The sequence below is a fragment of the Saccopteryx leptura genome, chromosome 5 (genome assembly GCF_036850995.1).
Source record: "Saccopteryx leptura isolate mSacLep1 chromosome 5, mSacLep1_pri_phased_curated, whole genome shotgun sequence".
Taxonomy (NCBI): Eukaryota; Metazoa; Chordata; class Mammalia; order Chiroptera; family Emballonuridae; genus Saccopteryx; species Saccopteryx leptura.
In genome coordinates, this window is record NC_089507.1 from 36183140 (window position 1) to 36195667 (window position 12528).

The 12528-nt window shown below is 38.9% G+C and overlaps 1 protein-coding gene across 7 annotated transcripts in view; it reads left to right on the top strand.

Annotated features, from left to right (window-relative positions):
• DCUN1D4 (defective in cullin neddylation 1 domain containing 4) overlaps positions 1–12528 on the top strand; it is a 97878-nt gene that overhangs the window by 34031 nt on the left and 51319 nt on the right. For all 7 annotated transcript variants that reach the window (XM_066384760.1, XM_066384755.1, XM_066384761.1 and 4 more), the window contains one exon: positions 10472–10586. In XM_066384760.1, the coding sequence (XP_066240857.1) occupies positions 10472–10586 (115 nt within the window). The remainder of the gene's footprint in view (positions 1–10471; positions 10587–12528) is intronic.

Here is a 12528-nt window from a genome sequence, read left to right on the forward strand (position 1 = left end):
TTAGTCTCATTTTTATGTTCCACCAATGTATGGAATCATGTAGTTCTTGTTTTTTTCTGATTTACTTATTTCACTCCTTATAATGTTATCAAGATCCCACCATTTTGCTGTAAATGATCTGATGTCATCGTTTCTTATGGCTGAGTAGTATTCCATAGTGTATATGTGCCACATCTTCTTTATCCAGTCTTCTATTGAAGGGCTTTTTGGTTGTTTCCATGTCTTGGCCACTGTGAACAGTGCTGCAATGAACATGGGGCTACATGTGTCTTCACGTATCAATGTTTCTGAGGTTTTGGGGTATATACCCAGTAGAGGGATTGCTGGGTCATAAGGTAGTTCTATTTGCAGTTTTTTGAGGAACCACCATACTTTCCTCCATAATGGTTGTACTACTTTACAGTCCCACCAACAGTGAATGAGGGTTCCTTTTTCTCCACAGCCTCTCCAACATTTGCTGTTACCCGTCTTGTTGATCATAGCTAATCTAACAGGGGTGAGGTGGTATCTCATTGTAGTTTTGATTTGCATTTCCCTAATAACTAATGAAGCTGAGCATTTTTTCATATATCTGTTGGCCATTTGTATCTCTTCCTGGGAGAAGTGTCTATTCATGTCTTCTTCCCATTTTTTTATTGGATTGTTTGTTTGTTTGTTGTTGAGTTTTATGAGTTCTTTGTAAATTTTGGAAATTAGGCCCTTATCTGAGCTGTTGTTTGAAAATATCATTTCCCATTTAGTTGGCTGTCTGTTTATTTTTATATCAGTTTCTCTTGCTGAGCAAAAACTTTTTATTCTGATGTAGTCCCATTCATTTATCTTTGCCTTCACTTCTCTTGCCATTGGAGTCAAGTTCATAAAATGTTCTTTAAAACCCAGGTCCATGAGTTTAGTACCTATGTCTTCTTCTATGTACTTTATTGTTTCAGGTCTTATATTTAGGTCTTTGATCCATTTTGAATTAATTTTAGTACACGGGGACAGGCTGTAGTCGAGTTTCATTCTTTTGCATGTGGCTTTCCAGTTTTCCCAACACCATTTGTTGAAGAGGCTTTCTTTTCTCCATTGTGTGTTGTTGGCCCCTTTATCAAAGATTATTTGACCATATATGTGTGGTTTTATTTCTGGGCTTTCTATTCTGTTCCATTGGTCTGAGTGTCTATTTTTCTGCCAATACCATGCTGTTTTGATTATTGTGGCCCTATAATATATTTTAAAGTCAGGTATTGTAATGCCCCCAGCTTCATTCTTTTTCCTTAGGATTGTTTTGGCTATTCGGGGTTTTTTATAGTTCCATATAAATCTGATGATTTTTTGTTCCATTTCTTTAAAAAATCTCATAGGGATTTTGATGGGAATTGCATTAAATTTGTATATTGCTTTGGGTAATATGGCCATTTTGATTATATTTATTCTTCCTATCCAAGAACAAGGAATGTTTTTCCATCTCATTGTATCTTTTTCGATTTCCCTTAACAATGCTTTGTAATTTTCATTATATAGGTCCTTTACATTCTTTGTTATGTTTATTCCTAGGTATTTTATTTTTTTTGTTGCAATCGTGAAGGGGATTATTTTTTTGAGTTCGTTTTCTAATATTTCATTGTTGGCATAGAGAAAGGCTATGGACTTCTGTATGTTAATTTTGTATCCTGCGACCTTACTGTATTGGTTTATTGTTTCTAATAATCTTTTTGTGGAGTCCTTCGGGTTTTCGATGTATAGGATCATATCATCAGCAAAAAGTGATACCTTTACTTCTTCTTTTCCAATATGGATGCCTTTTATTTCTTTGTCTTGTCTGATTGCTCTGGCCAGAACTTCTAGCACCACGTTAAATAAGAGTGGAGAGAGTGGACAACCCTGTCTTGTTCCTGATTTAAGGTAGAAAGTCCTCAGTTTTTTGCCGTTTAAAATGATGTTGGCTGATGGTTTATCATATATGGCCTTTATCATGTTGAGATATTTTCCTTCTATACCCATTTTGTTGAGAGTCTTAAACATAAAATTGTGTTGTATTTTATCAAAAGCCTTTTCTGCATCTATTGATAAGATCATGTGGTTTTTGTTCTTTGTTTTGTTGATATGGTGTATTACGTTAACCGTTTTGCGTATGTTGAACCATCCTTGAGATTCTGGGATGAATCCCACTTGATCATGATGTATTATTTTTTTAATATGTTGTTGTATTCGGTTTGCCAGTATTTTGTTTAGAATTTTAGCATCTGTATTCATTAGAGATATTGGTCTGTAGTTTTCTTTCTTTGTGCCATCCTTGCCAGGTTTTGGTATGAGGGTTATGTTGGCCTCATAAAATGTGTTTGGAAGTATTGCTTCTTCTTCAATTTTTTGGAAGACTTTGAGTAGAATAGGAACCAAGTCTTCTTTGAATGTTTGATAGAATTCACTAGTATAACCGTCTGGGCCTGGACTTTTATTTTTGGGGAGGTTTTTAATAGTTTTTTCTATTTCCTCCCTGCTGATTGGTCTGTTTAGGCTTTCTCCTTCTTCATGACTCAGTCTAGGAAGGTTGTATTGTTCTAGGAATTTATCCATTTCTTCTAGATTGTTGTATTTGGTGGCATATAATTTTTCATAGTATTCTACAATAATTCTTTGTATATCTATGATGTCTGTGGTGATCTCTCCTCTTTCATTTTGGATTTTATTTATTTGAGTCCTGTGCCTTTTTTCCTTGGTGAGTCTTGCTAAGGGTTTGTCAATTTTGTTGATCTTTTCAAAGAACCAGCTCCTTGTTTTATTGATTTTTTTCTATAGTTTTTCTGTTCTCTATTTCATTTATTTCTGCTCTGATTTTTATTATCTCCTTTCTTCGGCTGGTTTTGGGTTGTCTTTGTTCTTCTTTTTCTAGTTCCTTAAGGTGTGAAGTTAAGTGGTTTATTTCGGCTCTCTCTTGTTTGTTCATATAGGCCTGAAGTGATATGAACTTTCCTCTTATTACTGCTTTTGCTGCATCCCAGAGATTCTGATATGTCGTATTTTCATTTTCATTTGTCTGTATGTATCTTTTGATCTCTGCGCTTATTTCTTCTTTGACCCATTCATTTTTTAGAAGTATGTTGTTTAGTTTCCACATTTTTGTGGGTTTTTCCCCCTCTTTTTTACAGTTGAATTCTAGTTTCAAGGCTTTATGATCAGAAAATATGCTTGGTACAATTTCAATTTTTCTAAATTTGCTGATATTGTCTTTGTGGCCCAACATATGGTCAATTCTTGAGAATGTTCCATGTACACTAGATGTGTTTCTTGAAAGCAGCATACAGTTGGATTTTCTTTATGATCCATTCTGCTACTCTGTGTCTTTTTATTGGTAAGTTCAATCCATTTACGTTTAATGTAATTATTGACACGTGAGGGTTTCCTATTGCCATTTTAAATAATGCTAATAGCTGTATTTATTGTTTGGTTCTTCTCTTTTGTTTTTCTGTCATTTGTTTTTATTTGGTTATATTCCATACTTCTTTTCTCTGTTTCTTCATTTTTTAAGCCATGTGTTTCAGTAGTGGTATTTTCAGGGGTGGTTGCCATTAGGTAATTAAAATAATATATATCATATTCATTGTAGTCCATTATCTCATGAGTTCTGCACTCCATCCTCCTTTGTTACTGCTAATTTTTGTCTTCTCCCCTTTTTTGTTTTTATTGTCACAGATTATTCTTGTTTTTATTTTGGTCTTGTTGGAGCTTTTACTTGTGATTTTGTGTGTGTGTGTGTGTGTGTTTTGTTCTTTGTATCTGGTCAGATAACGCCCTTTAGTATTTCCTGAAGTGGAGATTTTCTGGTTATAAACTTTCTCATCTTTTCTATATCTGTGAATGTTTTTATTTCCCCTACATATTTGAAGGAAATCTTTGATGGATATAGTATTCTTGGCTGGAAGTTCCTCTCTTTCAGTACTTTAAATATTGGGGTCCACTCTCAGGCTTGCAGAGTTTCTGCTGAGAAATCTGATGATAACCTAATGGGCCTTCCTTTCTATGTTGTAGTCTTCTTTTCCCTGGCTGCCTTGAGGATTTTTTCTTTGTCATTGATTTGTGATAATTTCATTACGATGTGCCTTGGAGTAGATCTGTTTGAGTTAAGGTAATCAGTGTTCTGTTTGCTTCTTGGATTTGAGGCTCTAATTCTTTCTACAGGCTTGGGATATTCTCATTATTTGTTTGAATATGTTCTCCATTCCTTTTTCTCTCTCTACTCCTTCAGATATACCTGTTAACTCTTATATTGCTCTTTTCAGACAATTATTGTAGGGCTTTCTCAGTTTTTTAAATTTGTGAGTTTCTCTCTTCTTCTCTCTGTAGTATCTCTAGTTGCTTGTCTTCTATGTTAGTACTCTCTTCTGTCTGGCCTGTTCTATTAGTTAAGCCTGTCATCTCATTTTTCAGTTCATGTATTGAGTTTTTGATCTGTTTGGTTCCTTTTTATAGCTTCAATTTCCTTGAAGTATTCTTTTTGTTCATTAAATTGTTTTTTGAGCTCACTAAATTGCCTTTTAGAGCTTTCTTGTATTTCACTGAGTATTTTTAGGACTTCAATTTTGAATTCCCTGTCATTTAACTCCAAGGTTTCCATGTAATTGAAATTTTTTTCTAGAGATTTTTTATCTATCTGAGCTACGTCTCTGTCTTTGGATCCATGATATTTTATTTCTTTTTTCTTAATAGCATTTGAGAGTGGTATTGTTAATAACACTAATAAGAGATAATTAAGAAAGTAAAATAAAAGTTTAAAAATACAGTGAAAGAAATGAAAATTCTATAATGATAGTGGAACAAAAACTACAGAGAACAAGGAATAGAAATTGAGGAGAGATGACAAAATAGAGAAAAAATGTAGTCAGAAACAAGCAAAATGTCACAAAAAAATAGTCTGAAATATAATAATTTGATAAGTGATGATTGGATGAGAGCGGAAAAAAGAAGAAAAAAAGGTAAAGGAGAAGAAACGAGAAGGGAGAATAAAGAGAAAGAGAGGACAAAAAATAGAATACAAAACAAAGAAAAAGAAAAAAGAAAGAAAAAAAAAAACCCAGAAGTAAAGGTTTCTGAAACGAAACCCTCACAAAAAACAGGAATGAAAAATGTAACAACTGTGAATAATGTAGTTCAAAAGAAAAATAATAGAAAAAGAAAAAGGAAAGAAGTAAAAGTGACAAAAACTGTTAAAAAAAAAGTAATTTTTTTCCTGGTTTTGAGAGGTAGCTTCTTCCCTTTTTTTTAGCAGGTGCTACTGTACTACGAGTTGGCCTCTGCGTGGCTCTTTGGCAGAGGTCTGCTGATGTCTCACTGTGGCAATGGCGTAGGCTGGGCCTCAGTCCCGTTGACAGGTGGGGCTTGTTAGGGCTTTGCAATTTTCTGGCTCTAGTAATGGGAGTGTCAGTTTTCCGGGCACCTGTTCATATGTCCCTCCCATGGGAGCTAGCAGCCTGGAGACTTAGTTGTGGGGTCCACCTCAGCCACTGTCTTGCAGCAAGGGAATCTATGCACAGCCAGGTCCCCCCTCAGTACTGCTCAAAGCACAGTTCTGGGGAAGGCAGTGGGAACCAGAGCCACTAGCATGAGCACGCAGGGCAAGGCACAGACCAAGGGCCAAGTTCCTTTATGTTACACACAGGCAAAATTCTATGGGCCAGCGGGCTTTTCTGGCATGGCTCAGCATGCCGTAGTTTTGATCTCTATGGGCTTTTCCCATTTGCCCTGCTTGGTAGCTGGGGACAGGCCACGTATGTGTCCAGCTCCCACAACTACACACAGACAGTGCAGCCACCGTGCAGGCGCCCAGCCCTGGCATTCTCAGGCCAAGAGTCCTGGCCCATGTGCATGCCCGGCGTGGAGCTGGTAAAGTCCAAAGATCCTGGTGCCCTCACAGGTACCCAGTGCTGCGGATTGTGGAGTGGGGAGTGCTCAAAAATGCTGGTGTTCACGCAGATGCCCAGCGTTGTTAATCTCAGGCAAAGCACCTCAGCCTGCGCTCTGCTCGCTCCCCATGCTGGTGATGCTAGGGGGAGTCGCTAGCGCTGCTGGGAATACACAAAGAGGCTTGCGCCGGCCCACACGGGCACCCCGTGCTGGTAATTTTAGGTGGATCCCACCACCTGTGTGCGCGCCCAGTGTCGGTGATCTCAGGTAGAGCCAGTGTGATCTTTCCTTTGTTTGGGCACCCACCCTTCCTCTGCTCCATCCCTATTAGTTCAGCCTCTCCTCTTCGCTGGGCTCCAAACAAAAGTGCCTCTACTTCAGATTAGCACGGAAAGCGAAATGCTCCGTCCTCCATTTTATATATTCAGCCACTTTTTCACCCAGTCATACCTTTGTCTGGTGTGTGTAAATTTTGGGTGCTCCTAATTTTTTTTTTCTCTGTATTTAGTTGTTAAATTTGTCGAAATTTCAAGGGGAGAGATTAGGAGTATCTCTCATGCCACTATTTCTCTGCCATCACTCTAAACTTATTTAAAAGATAGTTTAATTGAAGTAGATTAGGATACAAGTTATGAGTCAATAAAGTCTAAATTTAACTATATAAATAAATACAAAATTTTAAAACCTATTCACTTAGATTTAACTATTTTTATTATAAAAAGACATCAGAGTTATTTTAAGAAACAAACATTCTAGACTATATGTTTTTAAAAATTCTGCCTGGTAAGAAACTTAAAATCAACTGCTTGTTTACTGAGAAATGGGAAAATCTGAAGTTGCGATATATTATCTATTCATAAGTGCTTTAAATCCCTGGAAACGTACTGGTGTTTTAGCAGAACTTGATTTACACATATTTTAGGAACACATTTATTCAACAAACATTTATCTAGATTCTGCTATAGGGCTGTCAGTGTATGTATCTTATAGTTGCGGCACTATGATACATTATTAGCTGATGTGTATTACAGGTAACCCAGATGGGGCCCTGCAAACCAAGGTGTACCTTTGTATGCACACTTAAAAACCCTCATTGTGGCTTTGCTCAGGTAGGATCCTTGGAGCCATGTTGGGGTAGAGGGTTTGGGGCAAACAAGCCTTGAATTGTGTTTTCTCTGTATTTTGTTTATTTGGTTCACATTGGCAAATTATTTTAAGTAAACTTAGTTTTCCACAACCTTAAAAAATGGCTTTTTATGTAGTCTAAAACTTTTCACCGTCATGAGTTGTAGGGGTCTGCCTGAGGAGCTATGTCCTTTGCACGATCACTGGGTATTGAATTTAACTCGTTCTTCCTGTGAGGTGGGGTGAGGGCCAGTGAGCCGAGGTGCCTCCTGTGAGGGGCAGCAGAAAGGCAAACACGGTTTCTCTGTGAAAGTCAGCCCCATGACAACCCCTCGCTCATACAGACCATTAGAGTAGAGAGATCTAAACAGAAGCAATGGTTCTTAGCTAGAAGATAAAAATGCAGAATAAATGAAAGAATAAAATGACACATTTAGGATAATCGGGCTCAAATTTGAATAACTTTTATGCAGACACAAGAAAAAATGACATTACATTTTTTAATAGAAAGCATCATCAATAAGGAAGTAGGGAAAGTTGAAAAAGTTGGTTAACAGGGTGTTTGTGTTTAACAAGAGCACAGTGCTTTTGACAAGTAGGATTCAGTGAAAGCCTGACATTACACCAGTGTTTCTGTGAAGAAGCAGATGGGGAGGAGCTACTGGACTAACCTTTATTGGTGTCTGTCGGTAAAGACATTATTTAAAATAGTGTGCATCTTCCCGTGGGCTGAGGAGAGAAGTGCATTTTCCTCTGTGTTCTGCCAACACTGGTGGAGGCAACTGCCAGACCCAATGCCAAAACCAAACCATGACCGATCCTGGAAGAAAATGTCTTTCCTTCCCATGTGCACATCCGAGGCAGGAGAAGCAAACCTGGGTGTGTAAGGCAGACTCATTTCTGAGCAGTGTCACAGGCTTTTCAGCTCTATAGGGTGTACTTTTTCATTTTGCAAGGCACCAATGGACCAAGAATAAATCTTTTTCTTGTATGTTGGCAGTCTGCAAATGCTTGGATTATTCTGCAACTTTTGGGACCCTTTTGAATGCTTTAGTGTTTATAAACAGGACCACCATTTCAAAGGGAAGATGAATGAGGTGCTTGTTACTGGTGGGCAACACTTTTCTCTGGCTCATTCTTTTCCATTTCTTGCTGCTGTTGTGGGGCAACAAGAAATATGTGTCTCAGAAGAACCCTCTACTCCCTGCCCCACCCTTGGGAAGGACAGAGCCTGGTTGGGCTCCCAGGAAGGAAGTGTACTAAGATACTAAGAGGGTCGTCTTTTTTTTTGCCCTGTTTGGGGTCTGCATCTGTGCTGAAGAAGCTAGCAGGACCTTGTCCAGTCCCTGGCACTGGGCACAGACCTCATTCAGGCTGTAGTCTTGTTTTATAACAGCATAGTGCTTTTGGTTGGTATTTCTTGAAGCAGTTACCCTGGTAACTTAGCACAGTGGTGGAAGCCTAGTGTATATAAACTAGGATTTGAGTTCTAGTCCTGACCATTGCTCTTACCAGGGTTGTGACTATTAGCTACTGACAACTCTCCTTGCCTTTCAAACTTGTCCACGTTTGGTATGTCACTCCCTCACCTCACATCTTTCCCCGCCCACTGCAAGTCCGCTGCTGCCGTCAGCAACCCATTGCTCCTGGACTTGATTGGGAAATTCGGGGTGTGCTTTCACTGCTTCCTCTGTGTGCAGCAGACGATGCCCTCCTTGCAGCACTCTTTTCCTTTGGCTTCTAGGACCTGACCCTGCCAAGGTTTTCAACCTACCCGGGTTTTTACCTTCTTTTCCCAGCCCCTTGATTGTCCGCACTCCCCAAGGCTTCGTCCTGCTTCTCTGAGCAGCTCAGCCTCTGCCGGGGGGTCTAGTGGAGGCGGCAGTGAGCAGCGGCAGAGAGCTTGGGCTTGGCTGAGCGCTGCTTGGGTTTGACTCTTGACTTCACCTACTGCTTTCCATGAATCATCTGATTTCTCTGGTTCAGTCTCTTCGTTTGTAAAATGAGAATGCTGACAATTTCTACATTGTAGGGTTGTGAGGATCCAGTGAGCACTGAGGTCCAGCATGAGCTCTACAGCCATACCTCCACTATATCACTGGGAGCATGTTTCTTTATATCCCCAACATCTGTTCACACACAGTGCTTGGCACCTATTGCGTGGATTTTTTTTTCTCATAAAACTCCTGAGAGGTAGCACAGTTCTCATACTTAAAATGGCACACCACAGACCCAGAATACGTTCGTGATTGACCAAGTCACATTGTTAGGTCAAGAGCGGGAACTCATTCATTAAAGGCAAATCCTCAACCCCAATATGCCTTGACGTTGAGAGTCAGGGCCTCTACCAATGGGACAGTGGCAGGGTAAGGCTTGTGGCCAGAATTTACCCCTTAGCACTTCCGAGACCTTGCAGAGCCACTCAGATGCCTGAGCCTTAGTTTTTCCATCTGTTAAGTAGGGATAATTATCTCTGCCCTGCTGTCATTCAGTTATTGACATAAAAATCTACTAATACTTGTATTAAATGGGTGTTTTAATTATCTTGTAATTATCTGGTAGTTTATAATCGTTAATACGGTCTAAAGTGAGACTGTCAGGGTTTGAATTCCAATTTTGCCACCCACCTAACTCTCCCTGCCTCCGTTTTCTCATCTGCATAGGCAATAATGATGGTTCTTTTTTCATGAGCTTGTTATGAGGTTAAGAGGTTGAGTTAAGAGGACCTGGCTCATATATAGTAAGGTCTCAATAAGTGTTCCATGCTCTTGTTTGTTGTTATTACAATTTAATTTTTTTTATTATTTTTTTACCAAATGAAAGGTATGCTTCTGAAAACCCTGAGTGAAAGTGGAAAAAAAATTTTTTTAGGTGGCAGTAATAAACTAAAGATTATTATGGAAATTTTGCTCATGATCATGTCAGGCTTCTTCCCCAGAAATCCAACTATCTAAATCCTGTTATTTATTTCTTTAGTTTTCTGAACTCCATACCAGCTGTCTCTTAAAGCTTAAGAATGTGGGGCTGCTATGCTGTGTGCGTTCTGATGCAGGGTGTCCCGTTGAACCGGCCTTGCCTAGTGATGTGCACACATGGGGCAGCAGTCCAGTTCCTTCTGAAGGAACAGGGATTGACATGTAAGAGAAGCTGAAAGCTTAGGTGGTTTATCTTAATCAATTTTTGGAGGCTACACTGAAGTTATGATAACCTCTATTTCTGGTATGGTTTTTTTTTTGGGGGGGGAGTATTAACGTGTGTCATTGCTAGGTTTATTCTTGACTAGAACATTTTCTCAAAGAGAAACTAAAACCATTATTTTCACCTCATAGCATTTACAGAACATGTAAAGTCTTTACCAGACCAGCCACACAAGTTTCTGATTTGGTGGGGGCGTTTCTGTGCAAGTGCTGGGAGGTGCCGTGCCTGACCCCGCGCTCTAACCCCGCGCCCTCTGCCTGTCCCGCAGGAAGCCTGCGTGCCTGTGGCCCCTCGGACTGCTTTAGTAAGGCCATGCCGCCGCGGAAAAAGAGAAGACCCGCCTCCGGGGATGACTTATCTGCCAAGAAGAGCAGACATGAGAGGTATGTCCACACAGTACACAGAACTGACGACAGAAGCACCGGAGAGGCACGGTCCTGCCCACTCCCCTGTGGGTCTTCTCTGTGTAGACGCCACTGGAGCATGGTTTTGGTTTTGCAAGGCAAACTCTCAAAGTGTAATTATTTCATGTCTCTTAATTTGATGCGTGGGTTTATAAAACAAAAACACATTAGGTAGTTTGAATTCTTAGAATTTAAGTTTTATCTTAGCCACCAATCTGCCAAAACTAGTGTAGGGTTTCTTTCTTTCCTTTTCATGGGCTTGCTGCCTGTGCGTGTTGACCACAGGATTGGTGTGTGTGCGCACTAAATGCCATCACAGGAATCCGTAACTGCCTCTGCAGGGGACCAGGTCCGTGGCTGAGAGGGCTGCCTGTGCCTGTGCTCTTAGCCTGCCGTGAGTGTTAGCTGAGCTGAGGTTTCTGTGCAGAAGAGTGAGCATTTGTTAGAAACAGATTTGTTAGAAAATTTGTTTAAACCACTTCTCTTTAAGACTAGTGAACTGTGAATTTTGGTAACTCCAAAGGTTTGTAGATTTGTTTATTTTAGGCATCTTGATTATTTCCTCATGATTTTTAATGTCATTTTTTTCCTTCTCTTTTTTTTTAAACAATGAAAAAATTCTATCTCCTTTTATGTTAGCTCTGTGGGTCTCTTCACGAAGGGGCCTGAATTTGCACATCTATAAATCAAGGAGATTTAGATGAGATTTCTGTTTCTTGCTTTGATACTTAATATGCTACAACTCAGCTGGAGAGATAGGGAGGTAGACTGAAAATGCACAAATAATGTCACTGTTTGTATCCCAAATAAGTAGGAAATACAATATTACTTAAAAGAAGATAGCAGTGATTTAGAAAATAATCACCAGCAATGTTTAGACCAGTGCTTTTTGGCATTAAGAGGCCAGGTTACTTTCTACTTCCTTGGCAGTGTAGATTTGATATCGGGGAATTATTCCATTTTAATAATCACAAAGCATGTTATGACTGTATGTAGTGTTCATTATTTTTTCCACCACTGTCTAATATAATTAAGTATGCTAAAGCATTTCCGTGGTCACCCAAGGGAGAGGGAGCTATAGCATTATCTGAGTTTCATTCTTAGTCTTTCTATATATTTTTAAATAACTTTTTACATATTATAGTGTTCATCCATTTCGAGTGTACAAATTCAGTGGTTTTTACGAAGTCATTAGAGTTGTATAGCTATCACTACAGTCCAGTTTTAGAAGACTTCAGTCACCTCAGTTAGGTCCTAGATGCCCATTCACATTCGTTCCGTGTTCTCATCACCAGTCCTAGGCAACCATGAATCTACTTTCTAGCTCTTACAGATTTGCCTTTTCTGGTCATTTTATCTCACTTAGATAAATGGTTTTTGAGGTTTATCATGTTATATAGCCTATATCAGTTTTTTTTTCTTTTACTGGCTGAATGGTATTCCATTATTCTTTTTCATGTATTTAAGCGATTCAAGCATGACAGTGTTGTATATAGGTCTCTAGGTTATTGACCAGTTAAAGACTTTGAGCTGAGCTGAGATAGGAATGTTCAGGCCCTGGATAGGAGCATATCTGTTTGAACCCTAGGAAAGTATCTGCCTTTGTTTCTAGGTATTATGACCACCTTTTATTGAAGAAATACAAAACTGGTGGTTTACATTTTCAATATCTTACCACCCTATAACCATGGCTTTTTTTTTTTTTTTTTTTTGGTATTGAAACTCAGAATTTCTAATCATATGTATATACAGATATTATTCTGGTGAATGTGCAGGTCATGAATAAATGCTCATTAAAAAAGAATTATATGATTTTTATATACTGTGATGGTAAATGAAAATTATAATAAGTGTTTATATATAACTAGGCAATTTATATATGAATAAAGGATAAGAAAAATGTATACTTATAGTTTTTTTA